Source organism: Halichoeres trimaculatus, unplaced genomic scaffold, assembly GCF_033239565.1.
Source record: "Halichoeres trimaculatus isolate MK-OKI-2021-1 unplaced genomic scaffold, fHalTri1.1 fHalTri1_scaffold_12, whole genome shotgun sequence".
NCBI lineage: Eukaryota > Metazoa > Chordata > Actinopteri > Labriformes > Labridae > Halichoeres > Halichoeres trimaculatus.
Genome location: NW_027437190.1, coordinates 21,755,278 through 21,773,825, shown reverse-complemented (window position 1 = coordinate 21,773,825; position 18,548 = coordinate 21,755,278). Strand labels below are relative to the sequence as shown.

At 40.8% G+C, this 18,548-nt stretch overlaps 1 protein-coding gene across 3 annotated transcripts in view; it reads left to right on the top strand.

Moving 5' to 3' along the window:
• grik5 (glutamate receptor, ionotropic, kainate 5) overlaps positions 1-18,548 on the top strand; it is a 93,261-nt gene that overhangs the window by 71,817 nt on the left and 2,896 nt on the right. For all 3 annotated transcript variants that reach the window (XM_074682650.1, XM_074682648.1, XM_074682649.1), the window contains 9 exons: positions 494-598; positions 3,819-3,926; positions 6,246-6,449; positions 7,452-7,565; positions 8,112-8,221; positions 8,471-8,644; positions 9,958-10,123; positions 11,514-11,739; positions 16,677-16,805. In XM_074682650.1, the coding sequence (XP_074538751.1) occupies positions 494-598; positions 3,819-3,926; positions 6,246-6,449; positions 7,452-7,565; positions 8,112-8,221; positions 8,471-8,644; positions 9,958-10,123; positions 11,514-11,739; positions 16,677-16,805 (1,336 nt within the window). The remainder of the gene's footprint in view (positions 1-493; positions 599-3,818; positions 3,927-6,245; positions 6,450-7,451; positions 7,566-8,111; positions 8,222-8,470; positions 8,645-9,957; positions 10,124-11,513; positions 11,740-16,676; positions 16,806-18,548) is intronic.

Below are 18,548 nucleotides of genomic sequence, written 5' to 3'. Positions count from 1 at the left end.
TGGTGTGCTCCATCTTCAGCACTGTGCCATTCATCATAGATCTCACTTACTGTGCCAGCACCTGGGGTTCTGGAGAGGCAGAGCTGAGCTGTGAGCTGCACTTCTGAGTCCTATTAGAGAGCTGTTGGCTGTTTTTGCTGCTCTATCTGAGCCTCCGAGCTCAGTCAGTCACTGTCTCTCCTCTTCTTAAAGTTGATCCAAAACTGATCGTCCATGTCTGGTCCAGCCTCAGACACTTCCTCTGTCTCTGTAGTTCTTTCTAGCTTCTTGTCTTTCACCCTCTGTTTCCTCCTAATTACTGTAGATAGTTTCTCTTTGCCTAACTATGATGGATAGTGAGAAGAAGACTGTTTCTTATAGGAGATTGCCTGTTTTTCTCTCCATTTATCCTCATTCTTTCTGCTCACTTTCATCTCATTTTCTCATCTTTCCTCTCCTTTACCCTGTTCTTCTGTCATGCTTCTTCACCTCACTTTCTTCGATTGCCTGCCAGGTGGAGTATGATGGTCTGACTGGCCGTGTGGAGTTCAACAGCAAAGGTCAGAGGACCAACTACACCCTGAGGATCCTGGAGAAGCACAGAGGAGGCCACAAAGAGGTGAGGAGCCACCTGTTATCGTGCTTCATCCAGGTTACAGCACCCACAGGTTTTGGGTTTGTTAGGTCCCCCGTCTGACGTCATGATGCTGGGAGAGGTTTTAAACTCTGAGGTCAGCCAAGTATCTTAACTTGTTGACGACGCTTTGCTCTGCTTCGACTGACGTCAGTGCAGTGCAATCTGCCATCAGTCAGTCAAAGAACATTTATTTTATCTGAAGGTTACTGGAATACATGAGCTGCTCAATCACTAAATTTAATTTCATGGGATGGCGACTAAACCTTTATGGCAGGTCAACATCAACAGTGAAAGAATTGTTCTTCATAATGTGCTGCTGCTAAGACTGTCCCTGTGTGGTAAAGAAAAATTGTTTAGATTCCTGCAAACTTGTTCCCCTCTCAGCCTGGATGTCAACTTAACTTTCAAATGTAAAACTATAGAGAGATATTGCATTAATGGTTGACTTATTTTCCTTCCATAGCTACATACAGTACAATCTCATTAGTTGGAGGACACTGTACTTTGCCTGAAGCTCAGCATGGTGCTGATGTACAGATAGAGCTTATTCTATACTGTGTATCATACGTATATTGGAGACTTATATGGGGTTTGTCTTGTATAGAATTGTTTTTTTTGGCTTGTACCTGGTCTGTGTTTTTTTCCCATAGGACTTTTTGCCCTATCATACCGAATTTTATCCTGATTTTGATAAATTCTACTCTTTTTTTCATAATTCCGACCCAAAACTGGATCAATAATTACCTCATGTCGACTATTGCTATCTCAACAAGACAAAGCTAAGTGGCCAGCCTTTGCGAAATGTGTCAGCACACTGATGATTCAGCCTATAGGTCATATATAAAAGCCCTTGCATTTGCAGTATTCTTTGCTATTACAAGCTGGCTGTAGAGTTGACATTTCTGGGAAATAACAAGATATACTGTCTCAAAAACACAGCTGTTGTAGGTTCACGAGAGAGAGTAGGCAGAAGTGGTGTGCACATAAACTGTTACTATGGCTGAACAAACAAAGAGAAGATCAATGGCCAATGAATGTAAAGTTCAGATTGGAGTGCATATCCTACAGAAAAGAAGCAACTTTAAGATCAAAACAACAGGCAGTGGGAAAGCTGTTTGGATCTAAGCTAGAGTGGGGTGTGAAAACACGCATGTGGTAACAGTAGGAGAGCTTGCAAAAAGCAATGCATTGATTTTGCGTTTTCTATTTGAAAGTTTCTCTAAAGAACTGTACATGCAGTGGCAGCAGCATGTTGTTTCTTTTGGTTGGACTTTGATGGAGCCATGGAGCTGGGGCTTAAATCCATGACAGAATTTTAATGAACAGCAATATTGTCTACAGTGCTGAATATGAATTCTTACACCCTCCTCTACTTTTTCTACATTTTCATATTATGTATGTTTCTATGACCTCTAAGTTGTGTCTCATCTTTCTCAGCTCTATTCGTAAGCAAACATATAAGAGACTATGAAAAACAATGCATCATCAACCACATGTTTAAGCTAAGAGCTGAAGTTAGAGATATTTTTGATATATACTGCTGACCTTTTTCAAGTTAAAGTTAAAATTGCCCAGGTTCATGTATAGGTCTGTGGGTGTCTTCTTTGATCCCAGGATACTGTCATCTTTAAGACAAGATAAGTGACAGAGCTGCTATTGAAAGGTGCACTAAGCATCAGTGCTCTTTACTGTATTATGCCACATTATTAGGTGCTGTTGTTGTGCAGTGTGAAGTTGAAAATAGTTGCATATGGGAAAAGTTGGCGTACTTTGATAAGTATCCAATCTGTTTTATTTCAGTAAAAACTTATTTTGCTATTATTTTTTTATTTGTATCGCTACTGAAGATTGTTTACTATGAAAATGCAGCGAGAGATGTTTTGGCAGCTTGCAGTTAATCACTTTGTCCGTCACATGCCCCAGGGAAGGGGTTCATAATAATAATTTGATAATAATTATCTTGTCACGGATGGTCTTGTTGACTTCTCCGGGTCGTAAAAAGACGTCAGTATTAGTTTCAGTCAGGTTTATAACAAGTTAAGATCACCTTAAAGGGCTTTCTGATCAGGGCTCACTGTGTAAGCATTTTCCAAGAGCTGATCTTTCCTTTTATTCAAACGTGATGTACTAGTTACAAAAACGTCAAAATGTTGCAGGGTCGCTGAACACTTAAAAAAAAAAATTATCAGACAAAGGTAACAAGGCATTAAAGACAATTTTGTTGCATTATTCTGCCCATGCACACCCAGTGAGCATTAGAAGGGAAGGTGAGAAAAGATTTCCACCTGCTTCTCAAAGTTGAGCTTTAATGAAGCAAGTGTACACACATCACTGCAGATCCAGACTGAGGGAATTAGGCTTTGCTTCATTACCTGTAGGAAACACTTTCTTTTCATATTCCCTTATTATGTCTTTCCATGCTCTACAAAAGGCTAAACGATTCCCTGGCTAACACGGGATACCCCCTCATAACCATTATTAAATCTACATGTTAACTCAGCTAGGTTGTGATAATTAACTCTTTAACTCTGCGCACTCTCTGCACTGCAGCACCCACACAGTAGGCAGACCACTGTTAAATGTCATGGTGGGATAAAGAGTGTTGTAGAAAAACTGTGATTCCGTCTAAGGAGTCATTACCTCTCCTTTGACCTATTGAAAAATGAAGAGAAACACCTCTAAAAGAAATGCCTCTGAGAGCTGTGGTTCCACCTCTGCACACTGGTTAGATCATAATCACAGTCTTATCTACCAAAGTGACTTTACTATCTCCATAAAACTGAAATACGTGGGCTGTTTTTTGTGCAATTTAAGAATGGTGTAAGTGAAGGGAAAATAAACATAGCAATAAAACTCAGATCATGAGTGCTTTTAGGTATTTGCCAACAGGTCTCGGCTCATTGCTCTGCGTGTAAACAGCAGGGTTTTTCTTACAATGTATGATACTGAAGATGTGTGTTCTGCTCCAGTAGAGTCAGTTAAACCAGCTGTACTATGGGTATAGAAACAGAAGCACAACATTAAATATTTAGCATGAAATTTGCTCAATAAAATAAACCAATAGTTTAAATGCTCTCTGAAATATGTGTTTAGCCTGCCAAAGCAGTAAACCAGTAGCAGTGAAGTTAGAGTTAAACAGTACATTATTCATTTATTGCACAATAGCCATTGATTTTGTCTTGCTTTCTCCTCTCTCTGTTAGATCGGGATCTGGTACTCCAACAACACCCTGGCAATGAACTCCACCAGCCTGGATATCAATGTGTCAGAAACACTGGCAAACAAGACCCTCATTGTCACCACCATCCTGGTAAGGTCATAGCTACCCTCTGCTCCAACAAGCTGACTGGTGAGGTCAAAGTTGTTTTTGTGTTGCTGCGCAGGCTGTGCGGCAGATCACACTGTCTCACAGTCTGTTTCTGCTAATATTGCTGTCACTTGAGCTGTCATAGAAGCTGACGGAGCCTTTTGAGTGACATGTTACTGGATTCAAACTACCAGTATCCTGATCCAAATGCTCAAAGTTGTATTGTTCTGGTTTCTTTGAGAGAAACATCACATCAGACAATTAACAAATCTAACATATGATTCACCCCACAACCCTCAGATTAGTCTGCATGAGAAAAATAGTACAGGTTTGTCCTTATCCATGTTATTTAGAGATGCTATGAGGAGGATCTGTTTGAACTGGACTGCCTTGCCACCTTGTGGGCCGTAGTTGCACGCAGTGTCGTAAAAATTAGACTTTTAACCAGGTGTGTGTTTGTTTTGGAACTAATTTTCTTTGTTCAAGACAACTTTTTACCGAATACAACGCGACAAGATAAGGTATTTATCAGGACAGTTACGCAGCGCTGTTGTTTGAAGTAGTCTAGTAGCCGTCCATGCCCAACTCTGACAGCAGATGCTATGAGACGTGTCGGTAATGTGTAATTTGGGTGAATCCAGGTCATGTTCTGCCAGTGCCCAACTACAAGGCAGAGCTAACCGAGCCTCACTCTTCATTTTGTTGAGACTCTCAAGTTTGAACAGACCACTGCAGAATAACTGTTGCATGTGGGGTGGAACAAACATTATCACAAACAACTTAGCCCTTTAGCCTTTAGCTCAGGCGATATCTCTCTCCCATTTTGCTTTCTTCTGCTTTTCTGTCCTTTTTCTTTCTGACAGTTAGGCTCCTGTCCCCCTTTACTACAAAATAATTCCATAGAGAGATTTGGACATACCATAAATCAAACCTGTCGATTGGGCATATATCTAGAAGGGAGCCTTTTTCAAGATTACTTTGAAACTCCTCACAGCCTCTTTGATGCAGCTTTTTTTTTAGATAATCTAAATAAAATAAGAAAAACACTAACTGACAACAAATATATTCAGTGAAACAATAAAAAAATGGTTGTACAAATAACAGGTCTGTTAAAAAATACACCCTTTCTGACTGTGACAGCATGTTTCAGAGTGTAGCTGAATTCACATTTGTCTGTGAGTAATTTCTGGCCTCATGTGTTTGCTTTGTGAGAGAAATCTTCCTTTAGGTCAAAATATGTGACTATGAAAGCAGTCATCTGACTCTTCTCGGTGGCCCAGTTTGTCTGAGTCCACCAGCCAGACCGGCGGTCACTGAGTCTGTCTGCCTTCTTGGCTCTCTCACCTCCCTCTGCAGTTTATGTGTTTTAAAAGAGTACTCCAGCAGTTTAGTATTGGACATCCATAATGTTTGGGCGACACAGGAGACAGATTGAAAAAAAAAAAGGAATTGTCTAAATTGATTCTGCTGGAGCCAAAATATCTGGACTTTCTCTCCACTCACAAAGTATTGGTCAAGCTCCAAGAAAGCTGAATCCTCCAGTTCCCATGACGAAAGTAAATGTATCATTTTTTTTGTTAAGACTCTCCCTGCCCGCTTTTGTCCCATGTCTTAAAAACTCAATAACCTACTTTATAGTCTCTCCAGGACTGTTTTGATAGACTGGGTTATGCTCCCCATGACAAATAAAACAGAGTAAGGTGTCTCAAATTTGTTGAAAAAAAACCTTAAAATGTGTTTAATTCAGTTCGAGTGAAAACACAGATTGCTTGAACGAGTAACATTTGAAAGCAGAGACTGGTTTAAAATGACTAATGACACACCAAAAGCGACCTGTGATTGTTTATCAGCTTTGATAAAGGTATTGATACCCTAAGAAATACACTTACTGCTTTCAAAGACTTAAAGAGAAAACAACTTATGTCTTCACTTCAAGTATCAGTTAAGCACAAAGGTTGGGCCACATATTAAACAACTTAAGCTTTCTTCAACTTGCAATTTAAGACAGCTGCTTGGAGGCCTTTTAAGTGTTGATTTTGTGAACATTTGATAAAGCCAGGCAAGCTGTCCCGGCCTTTTTTTTTTAGTTTTTGTGCAAGCTAAGCTAATCAAACACTGTTTGTTACTTATTTAAGGGACTGATATGAGAGCAGTATTGATTTTTTCATCACGCTCTGCCTGCAAGCAAATAAGCACATTTCCCCAACTGTCATTAATCTATCGACAAGTCCCTGTTTTTTGAGACATAGCCGTTACTTTTCCTTTCTCAGAAAGATATTCTGAGTTGCAGTTTAAATTTCCTCTCGTTTCCCCTGTGTTTAGGAGAACCCATATGTGATGCGCAAAGACAACTACCAGGACTTTCAAGGTAACGACCAGTATGAGGGCTTCTGCGTCGACATGCTGAGGGAGCTGGCAGAAATCTTAAAATTCTCCTTCAAGATCAAGCTGGTGGATGATGGGCTGTATGGCGCTCCAGAGCCCAACGGCTCTTGGACTGGCATGGTTGGAGAGCTAATCAACAGGGTTAGTGCACTCCCTCCCCCCTCCATCTCTCTCTGTCTCTCTCTCTCTCTCTCACACACACACACACACAGGAAAAAAATGCTCAAATGTTCCAACCAGTGTCCGTACAAACAGAAAAATTACACTGAACACACACACCAGTGCATGCACATACACATACCCACCCACACACATACACTGCTGTAGCCCCAAACCACAACTCTGCTGTAACTCCCCATGTTTCAAATTGCCCTCAGAGGGGAATAAGTCTCTTATCTAGGACAAAAGCTGACTTGATAATTCCCCAAAAGAGAGCGGTAGCATTGCCTAAAATTGTCCGCAATATCTTTCCGTGCTGTAACCCTCTTCTATCCCAGCAGCAGCCCCCACCCTGTTTTTCTCTCTCTGTCCAGGCCGAGTGCGTCTCTGACAGACACTCTGGTTGAAGCGGGCTAATGAGAACCCTTTTTTGCTTAATTACCATACGGTATACTTCAATTACCAGGCTGTGGTCCCTGTGTGGGGCCTGCCACACTGGTGCTCCCCCTGCTCTCCACGCTTCCTCTCCCTCCCTGCCCTCCCCATTGCCTGATCACTCGGCTCTAATTAGCAGCCCATGTTCATCAATTAGCTTTTAATGGAAGAGATGGGGGGGAGGCGAAGCGACCAGAGACCTGAAGGTTTTTATACAGGTGCAGGGACCAGCCATCCAGTGCTTGCTTGCAATTACCCTCGTTTGGATGGTGGGTAATGTGTGAGTGTTCCTGCCAAAAAAGGAAGAGGCAGAGTGCACGTCTGTATGTTTTTCCAAATGTGCTTTCAAGTGTACAGTCAAACTTTTCATTTCTCATTCGGGAAGTCAACATTTTGCACAAACAGTGCTCTCAGCGTCAAGTGCCTTTCTATTTTTGCACAGTTACCTGACCGCTTGCTGTTTTCCTTCTTGACTCTCCCCCGCTACCTCCATCCTTCTATCGCCCCCACTACTATCTAACCACCAATCTATCTTTGTCAATCCCACAGAAAGCAGACCTGGCCGTGGCAGGCTTCACCATCACGTCAGAGAGGGAGAAAGTTATCGACTTCTCCAAGCCGTTCATGACCCTGGGGATCAGCATCTTGTACAGAGTTCAGCTGGTGAGAATGATAGCAGCAACAGATCTTGTATTTTGATTTCAAATCTTTTGTTTGTACTGTTTTTAGGCTGGCAGAGTCATACAGAAGACAAGAAACAATGGTTATTGGATCACTCTTAATGTATCATACTGAGTGTTACACAAGACTTGATCCCATCTTTGAAGCTAAGGATTGTGATTGTGTACTAAGCTGCATCCACTCTGTCCAGAATGAAATTTATAGGTGTAATTTGAATTGCTCAATAAGTCAGTGCTCTGTAACTGGGTAACAGTGGCAGCTTTACATTGCTAATGAGCTTTTGGATCAAAGCCAAGCATGCTTCAGCAGTGGGCATTGTGAAACGGAGCATTTATGGATTGTAGCATTAGCGTATCAAAGCACTGCAGACTTACTATCAGAGTGCAGTGAAGGACACACTGCCCTCCTGTGGTGCAAAGGAGACATGACCTGACTACTGAGGCTTGACTCCTTGTTTCCTCACATGCTGCACCTTTCTGTTTGTCTCTGTTACTCTAACTCTCTGCATCATTCTCTTCTTCACACCAGGGTCGGAAGCCAGGTTACTTCTCCTTCCTTGATCCTTTCTCCCCAGCTGTCTGGCTCTTCATGCTGCTCGCCTACCTGGCTGTCAGCTGCGTTCTCTTCCTGGCTGCAAGGTCCATACATAACATCACACACTGTACTGATAGTGTGCAGCCCACATCTCTGCTCTATCACCATTTATCTTGTTCAACATGGGTTGCCTGTCCCACAGCAGAATTTTTTACCTTACACAACCTCCAATGGACAGTTTGACAGCAGTCGTATGACTGATGTGCAGTCACTTGAATGATATGACAGAAGTACATTACTGTGCTGCAGCATGACCTCAAGGTCGTTCCACTGTACATGTGTTTCCCTGCCAGGCTGAGCCCATATGAGTGGTACAACCCTCATCCGTGTCTGCGGGAGCGCAGGGACATGTTGGAGAACCAGTACACCCTGGGAAACAGCCTGTGGTTCCCTGTAGGAGGTTTCATGCAGCAGGGATCAGAAATAATGCCCAGAGCCTTGTCTACAAGATGTGTTAGTGGCGTGTGGTAAGTAACTGGGTGCTTAAGTCTGTGTAAGTGTAAAGCTATTGCTTACATTGTCCTTGACTTAAATCCAGCTCAGTTAGAAGGTTTAACAGGTAAGACATTTCTTTCACGTTCATATCCTGAAGAAGGAACGCTTTTCCTTTGTCTGCATTAAAAACTGGGCTAAAAATCTAGGTGTACAAGAAAATACTGCACTAGTTTGAATACCAATCATGTTTCGATTTGTAGCTCTCAAACAGGTACTTCTGAAATCAAGCACAGATGTTCTGAGGTGAAATAGAAAACACTTTAACTCCAGCAATAAAAGCACTGAAACTACTTTCCTATAACATCATTCTAGAAAAAGAAGTCATTTCAACAATATATGTTCCACATTTTAAGGATCCATATATAATTTCAAAAGCTCCCCAAAGATGTGTGTTTTAAAACAAATTAACTGGCTTGCAATTCTTTTTCAACAAACTTTCAGTTTCCCTTAACGTTGCTTTTCTCTTCAGCACATCTGCTGTGTAAGATAATGACATTTACATTTTAAATTTCAAGCAAATAGCTGATGTATAGCTGGGTCCCGGGGCTCCAGCACTCCAAGCAAACAATACAAAAATGCTAAGTTCACAAAAATGTTACAGCAGCCTGATGATACTCCTGTGGCAACAGGGTGACTGTGAAAGAGACGTGCACAGAAAAAAAATGCTTCAAGCCAAGGAGATAAAGAAAAGTAGACAAGTAGTGCAACTTACATTGAATTGAGAAAGATATGGGATTTAAGGAAAACATTAAGTGTAGGGAGTGCAGATTGTTCTTGAACAAAGTTTTCAGACACCAAAGATTAAAAGAGAGTCCAATCCTGAGGTTTTATAGATGCTGAATGTTATCTGTTCAGTAAACCCTGAACCTCATTTCTCACTTTACCACAGGGTTACAGCTAAGATGATAAATTCTTTGAGACAGTATGAAATTGGGAATGTTAAAAGAATTTGTTCAGAGGAAACCATGTGGGTTTGAAAAAGAGGCAAGTTTTAAATCAATAACTAGACCCCATTCAAAGTAGTTTTGGATATTTGCTTTTGGTATAATGAAAGCTTTAAATGTTTGACATTTCCTTTGCTTTATAAGCCGAATCACAAAGATTTGTTGTTCTTTCTTAATCTGCAAAATGATTCTGAATTGATTTTCTCAACAGTTTACTCCTTGTAAAGATTTTGTGTTTTAAGAATTTATACTGTGACAAAAAGACTAGTTGTATGTCATCATTCCCTAAATTTATTCATTTCCCTCTTGTCTTCTCTTCTTCTCTGCCTCTGCCCTTACAGGTGGGCTTTCACGCTGATCATCATCTCCTCTTACACGGCAAACCTGGCAGCCTTCTTGACGGTGCAGAGGATGGAGGCTCCCATAGAGTCTCCGGACGACTTGGCTGACCAGACCAACATTGAGTACGGCACCATCCATGGAGGAAGCACCATGACTTTTTTCATGGTAGGACCAAGGGGCAACAACTGGTTTAGAAAAATAAACTAGGCGGTTTAGAAGCTATTTGGATCGTCGGACTGTCGAATCAGAGATAAGACTCAGCTCATGTGACTGACAGGCACCCTATAGCTGTTAGAAAGGAAGCTCAATATGGCCGCATCCACTAATTGGCGTCATTTCACTGTTTCAGGAACATGTGGGTGAAGTTGCGGAGACTACCCCCATATTTTATACAGTCTTTGGTTAAAACCTGACAGCCAATGTTATTGTTGGCGTGTTTTTAAAAGCAGGTTTAGTTTTGAGTCATGATTTTCATGTGATGCAACAGTTTTTTGCACAGTTTTAGTATCTGTGTGTGCTTGTATGATTTAGTGCAGTGTGTTATTGCTATGCCTGAAGTGAGAGCCTGTCCTCATATGTTATTATATCTCTGAGTTTCTGTGTTGTTTTCTTTACGGCTGTTTGTGTTAAGTGGCTGACTGCCTGTATTTGCTTATGAGAGTGCTTCTGGCATCTGTGTCGGCATCTGTGTTTGTCATACAGCCTGTGCGTGTGTGAGTGTGTGTGCGTGTATTTGTGTAGGTGTGTTTGCACGTGGGAGCATGTGTAGGTGAGTGTATGAAAAAATAAGTATTTGTTTATTTGCATGCATGGAATATGGCTTTATGCCAGCGAGTGTGTGCGTGTGTGTGTGTGTGTGTGTGTGTGTGTGTGTGTGTGTGTGTGTGTGTGTGTGTGTGTGTGTGTGTTTTATCCTCATAGTGTTTGTCCATATTGAGGGTTTATGAAAGACTGGTTTATGTTTGCTTACATGAGCCAGTCTCAATGCTACACTACATTACCTCACTCAGCACCTAATCCAAACACACACACATACTCAGACCTTTGAGCACACGCATACAAAACGCACACGCAATTACAACACACAGATGCTGCCCTCCTCCGCCCTCTCTTTTCTTCACAAGCACTGCACACAGGGATACAACACGTAATTGTGCTCTTTAAATACTTAATCCTGTTTAGGAGCTTGCCATATTTTTCTTAAGTGATGTACCACCTTCTGTGTGCTGATTTACCTCCAACTGTATGAAAGATGATGCATCAGCTACGCCATGAGCGAATAATCTGTTGCCTTTGCTCTTCACTCTTCCCCTCCTTCTCTTTTCTCCTATCTGGCTGTATTTGCCATTGATGTTTTACTCTGCTTGATTCTCTATTCTATGTGCACTTCCCTCCGCTGTTTATCGAAGATGCATCCCTCTTTCTGTTTTTCCTTTTCTCCTCTGTCATTTTTATCGACCTCCATTTGATTTCTGCTTCAAAGATGGATGAAAGGACCTTGAATATGAAAACATTTTGTAGTCAGAGTTTAATTCTTATTGTTGTTCCTCCGCAGAACTCAAGATACCAGACCTACCAGCGGATGTGGAACTACATGAACTCCAAACAGCCTAGTGTGTTTGTCAAAAGCACGGAGGAGGGCATCGCCCGCGTGGTTAACTCCAAGTATGCCTTCCTGATGGAGAGCACGATGAACGAGTACCACCGCGGCCTCAACTGTAATCTCACACAGATCGGAGGCCTGCTGGACACAAAGGGCTACGGCATCGGCATGCCACTGGGTAATTACTGATAATATGAAGCCAGACAGTATGATATGTCTGAATGTTTAACTGCTGCTATGAATAACTAACAGTTGGTATGGACACAGACTCAGCAGTGGGTTTGGGACCGATATTGTTTTTTTTAAAGGATAATGTAATGTGATGTAAGGCGAATGGGTTATTCAAGGGGAAAGGAACCTCTTGATTCTCAACTTACCCTGAATGTTTTCTGTCACAACTAGAACCCATTTGATGTTCATTGACCCACATGGCTTTTTATTCAAGACATTAATGTTGACTTAAAAACTATTATATTGATAAAAAATTATTTATTTATTTCACTTTTCATCAGAAAGCATCAGTGCCAACAGCTAACTCTGCTGCCTTTTAAACTGAGCTGACCCACCTGTGGTCCCTCACATTAAACTAAACATATCCACTGATGGGGCAGTAAAACAAGGTTTACAGGACCACAGGAACCAGAGCAGCAGCTGATTGAGTTTTTCCTGCCTCATCACTGTCACAGTATTGACATTTTCCTTTTACATTCACCATCTTAAAACACCGCCACATCTCACGCTGTGTTTTTAAGTGTTGACTTCATGAATATTGTTTATTACTCTGATGAAGCCCACATTTTTTTATGTCTTTTTGACCTTTCGTACCTTTGCTTTGCTATTTGTATCACCTCTCTATTTTCACACAGTAACAGGACAGCATAGAGCTCATACTACACTTGTGCAGAATGATAAATCACAGTTGAAACCCCAGAGCCTGTTATTGGAGCGACAGTCTGTCCTCACAGAAATAGTCTGCTATCAAGAACGAACAAACCTCAGAATACAGTTACAACCAGTCAAATTATCCTTTATGTAATAACACTACATGTTTATAACCAAACCTTCCTCGTCAAGTGTTGGTAGCAAATGATGATATAACAAGGTGATTACTAACAAAATGAAGCACGTAGTAAATTGAACATGTGACACTTAGAAATCCAACATCATGATTAAAAGTTATTATTGAGTTAAGATATCCGCTAATTAGTAACATTCTATTAACTGCACAGCTTATGGATGTTTCTTTGACAAACAAAATCAATACTGAATCAAAACATGGAAAAGTAAAGGAGAAATTATCACGAGTCCTTGAAGCCTATAAATAGGTTCTGAGAACATCAATATTGATTTAGTCAGTGTCATTTTCAAGCAGGGCATTTCAAAGCCTACAGGCCCCTACAGCAAGCACTCAATCACAGTTTGTCTTTGTGCCTCAGCTGACATGACTGCAGACCTAAGGCGATGATCGGCCTTGTCTGGAGTTTAAAGGCCATAGAAGGTCACAAACATGACTGTCGTGTCTTTGATTTGACCTATAATTTATCAATAAAGGTCTGTAGTCAACTGGGAAAACAACAGCAGGCAATATGTGCAGGGTAGAAAGATTACAACACTGACCTGTCCTTCTTCTGATCTTTCAACAAAACAGAAAAGCAGTATTTCCTTACATATCGAATACTGAAGGGCCTGTTGAGTTCCTCTCATTTATAGCAAATGTAATTCAAATAGCTTTCTACTGTTGGAAAATCATGGACACACTATCAGATGAAGGATCCTTCTCAAGCTTTAAACCAAAGTGGAGGGCCTTATCTTGATGGTTATGCTCCCGACCTATTGTGCATGTGACCCCTCCTTATGAAGCGCCTCATTTCCAGCCCCTCAAAGAGAAGAGTGACTTTCCTTTATTAGACTGCTTTCATTGAATACACTTTCTTGTGGCTAAAAGCATTGAGTATCATGAGGAAAAAGGGTTATAAAAAAGATTGAAAAGCAACTGTGGTGAAGGTTGAATTCAGAGTATCATTAATAAATTTAAGTGGTTTGACAGGGACATGTCTATTACCTGCAGCCTCATGATACTGTGGCTTGCTTACATGTTCTCTTGAAGAACAATGAGGCTGCAGTGCAGTGCAAATTATAGCACCTGTAAGTAACTAAAGAGGCAGAGCAACATCATAATCAATGACACGTGAGATGATGAAGCTGTTATGACTGATATAAAGTTATTAAAATTGTTAAGTGGACATTTTTAATAAAAAATGTGTGAAAATAATTATCTTAAAAGACCTTTTCTTCAAACCTCAATCAAAGAAAAAACTCACATGGCTGTCAGTGAAGCAGAAACACCTTCATGAGATCAATTATGCTAAATAGACACATGTAGTGCTACCGATTGGTGAGAGATTAGATCTGAGAAATGTCTTGTACGTGGTTGATTTATTTTTTATCTCAGGGATTAGGAGGTATTTCAGCTGGAAGTAATGAACATCCAGTTAATTGCTTTTCCACACGCGTCCGGTTTCTCTGAAGCTTCATCCGAGCACATAGAGGTGGTGTCACAGTGTAACAGTGATCTGTTCTGACGAGGAGGAAGAGGGCATGACCAGAGAGAGGAAGCTAGAAGTGAGATTTAACACACTAAAGGTGTGCAGACAATAAAAAACAGTTAATGTACATGAGCACAGAGAGCAAGCACAGACGTGAGGAGACAGAGAGAGGGAGGAACATGGTCTCTGTTCTTTGAGTATAAACTGATACTGTGCCTCTGTCTGATACAAGTGTGATGACAGATTTTTTAACATTAACATTATTTCTAAAAACTATAAAGCAACCAATATCCAGTTTGTTCAAAAGTTGAGAATCACAGTTTTGGAACATAATTCTGTATACACTGTATTTTTACCTGTTTTGTCATTTAATACACATTGATCAGCCTTGATCCCTTCATGAATCTTGCATTTGCAACATACCCTGTCAGGCATTTGAGATTATTTTTGTACCCCACTAATGCCTATTAATTCATGTTCTACACATACCAAGGATCGTATCAAATGCACTATGTTGCAATATATTGGTCAATACATATATAAATCAGTGGCGATTGCTCTAAGACTGCAAGGGAAGCTCAGCTTCCCCTAAAATGTCCCCCAAAAAGTGGTGATATGTACTGCTGTGTGTACATTTTATTGACAAAATATGCGCTACAATTCCTTCATCTTTGTTCAGAATCAGCTACCTATCACTGGTAACTGGATCGACCTCCTTCTCATTCATCCCTGCAGCGTCTCAGCGCTTTAACACAGTTGGACACTGAGCGTCTTCTGACTTCAGCGGGGAAGCGTGGAGTGGGTTGTTCCACTCAGGAAACTGGACGGTCATTTTGAACGCCCATCGGACGCTGAGCGTCTCTGGGGGTCTATGAGACAGTGGGTTGGCCTGGGCGCTGGGCTTCTGCATGATGATTGGATGATCTGTCTGAGGCCAAATCCTTTTTTGATTGACAGTGAAATGAGCCAGTCAGCGATCTTGAAGTTTAACCCTCCACCGGAGCATCTTCTGAGTTTTTCAGTTAGTTGTTTTGGACTGATCCGGAGGCTTTATCGATCCCCAGCGAGTTTACTTTTCTTAAAACGACGAGCGTTGTGTTTAAAGATTCTCTCTTTTCACCAATAAGCAGCTACAGCTACAGCTGCAGAGCTTCTCCCCCTGTCACTCATGCTTATAGCCTGCTGTAGTCTGTAGAATTTACTTTTGAATAAATAGACAAATTTATGATGTAGGCCAAAAAAAAGAGCTTCCCCTCCTTGACTGACCAGCAGCCGCCACTGATAGAAATGTAGCTTTTGTAAGAATGCAAAAGCACACCCAGAAGTATTTTTTTGTAGCTATAAATTAATTCAGGCATTTAGGGGTTGATAGTATGACCCCAGTTAGGTAAGGTGAGGTGAGGGGATTTTGTTGACACAATATGTGATGTCTTAAACAGCAGACAAACGCTTTGTCTTTGAATTTGATGTGCTGAAAGCAGGCAAGTGTCAGAAAGTGAGTAACTTTAACAAGGGCCAAAATGTGATGGCTGTGCTCGGTCATAGCATCTTCAAAACCGCAGACTTTTTGGTCTCCAAATTCCACAGATCTCAGTGTTGATGAGCATCTGTGGAATGTGCTGGATAAGAAATCCAATCTATGGGAGTTTTGCCTCACAACTAACAGAACTTAAAGGAACTGCACAGATCTCCTTTTTTGTAGAATAGAACACAGAATATGAGTTAGGGTTATACCATAATCCCAACTTCATTAGAAAAGCAAACACAATTTACACAGGAAATTAAACTTTTTCCTGTAATTCAGCTAAAACAGACACATGGTCACTTATTCAGGTTTTCCCACAACAGATAGTTTCCCAGCTCATTAAAGGGCAATATTTGCTGTACAGCAGTCAGACTTAGTTAATTGATATTAGATGGTGAAATATTCTGTAAAGTATCTGCACCAAGCACCAGAGGCAAGTGGCTTGAGCAGGTGATGGTCTGAGTGCATGCTACCTGAGATTCTTCTTCACGCTTGGTTAGAGGTAGTTCTTTGTTGGTTTAATTTGAAAGAAAAAAGTAGCAATGTGTGTCAAAATAACTTCGTGAAGAAAATAAAAAAAAACTATATTATTCTTCTTGTAGCTCCAACAAGAAACATTAATGATGCGGTTTGGTATTTGTCTTCATTATAATATCATGCGAGGGTCACCTAGAATACAATTACGTATCTTGTTGAAACAGTCTTTAAACCTACTCATTGTTTTCTACTGTTTCTCATGCTCAATATGCTTTGTATGCTGTCTGACCAGCAGCTGTTCCACAGGCTCAGTCTTGATGTAATCTCAATCTTTATCTCTCACTAATCCCTTCTTTATTCTCACAGTAAGATCACTCATAGCCATCTTGAGGCTGAAACAGCAATTCTTTCTTTATCCTTTTCTTTTATGTTTTCCCCATTTCACATTTTTCTTCTCATCCTAAATATCCCTCCTTTCTTTTTTGGCTTGATTTTCCCCACACCCCATACACCCCATACACCACACCCCCACCACTTGCTCTTATCCTGCGCTATGTCGTTCTCCAGGCTCTCCTTTCAGAGATGAGATCACGCTGGCCATCCTCCAGCTGCAGGAGAATAACAGGCTGGAGATACTGAAGAGGAGGTGGTGGGAGGGAGGCCAATGTCCCAAAGAGGAGGACCACCGTGCCAAGGGTCAGTAGACCGCAGCTGTCTGCCTCCTCTCCTTCTTTCTCTCTAATGTCCTCAGTAATAGTCTCCTCACTCCCTGCTACAGTCCAGCTAATGGCTAATGTCTAACCTGATGTCCTTGTGAAGGGTGCTTAGCACAATCTACTCTCCCCAATGTCGTCTGTTTGTCTCAGGTGGTGTTTAATGGGAATTTTATTAGAGTGAGAGTGGCTGTTCACATGTGTGTGGTAAACATGTATGTGTGTCTGTGCCTGATTTAACAACTATAACAATGGAAAGATCACAGTATTTATGCTGCCGCTCTCAAGGGAAAACCTCTCATGAAAATGTTTTTTTAACGTTTGAAAAAGACAAAAAGAGAAAGACTACACACCTTTCTTTTCAGCATCATTGAGTTTTATCTGCATCATGTATCTCAAGCGTTTTACAGCCCTTTAATTCTGGCATTTACTCAGCCTCTTTATCATGGGCCATTTAAATTTTTTAAGCCAATTTAGAGAGCACTCCAGCAGGTTAGTATTGCACTCACATTAAGTCGAGATACTTGCAAGAGGCAAGTTGAAAATCAGTGGTCAAAATTAAAGCTGCAGAGGCTAAATAATCAAAATTTTAACCGTCTTGTTTGGGTCAAATTCCAAAAACAATTGCTCTAACACTTTATATCTTCCATAAATGGTATAATATGCCATTGGCTGTCTGCTAAAAGCTTTTCTCTCTACCAAAGCTCACACTATGGAAGAAGAACTATAAAGTTTAGTTAGCTGAGCTTAGCTTAGCATTTAAACCAAGAAAACTGCTAAAAACTTTCTAAACTGAGGACTCCACTTGAATTTAATACATATAAAAAGTGACACAAGACATTTTTTGATTCAAAATTGATTTTTAAAACTGTATCTTGGTATCCTGGAAAACTTAAGGGTCAGCCATTGATTGAAGTGGCAACCTATGGTGTTAAATACTGAAGCTGATGTGGAAGTATAAAAAAAACTGCAGGTCACAGAGTGTCCACATGAGGCGACCTGCAAAGGCCAAGGTATCTCTAGCAAATTCTATGTTTGAATTGGCAATTTTTTATAGCAGAAAAAAAACACAACAACACTAGTTCCAAGGCAGCTTTATATTTTTAAAGGCTCATGTGTTGATCTTCACACATTGTGCAGAGGAGGATCTTTTTTACTGAAATAACTTACAGATTTGAAGATGAATGTTGAGATGAGACTAAAAGTTCTGCATGTATTAGTAGCTGACTTGAGTGGCCTGCAGTCATGACATAGCTCTTTGTCAGGAGGCTTAAGGCCCTACTTTGCTTCACCTCTTTGCTAGGTGGAGCCAGCCTCTCTTATATAGCAACTGCCATGTTTCAGTCGTAAAGCATCTCTCCAGAAACCAATGGGTGATGTCTCTGAGACATTATTTATGTTTTCCTGACTCTATTCTTTGATTATGTTTCCCTCAGATACATAGCCTGGCTTGCTGTTTTCTCCAGTTTTAATCTCCATGCTAAGCTAAACAAACAAGCTGCTGGGGATGTCTTTGCATTTATGGGATAGAAACAAGAGCTGTATTGATCTCCTCAAATAAGTCCCTGCAAGACAGTCAACAGCTATAAATCCCAAAATGTTTAACTACTTCTTCAACTAAGCTGCTATAAAGCCACAAAAGACTCTATGCAAATGTTTTCACTTGGTGTAATTTACTCCTTATGAGCCAAGAGGAATAAAAACAGCATATAAAAAGTGTGCTAGT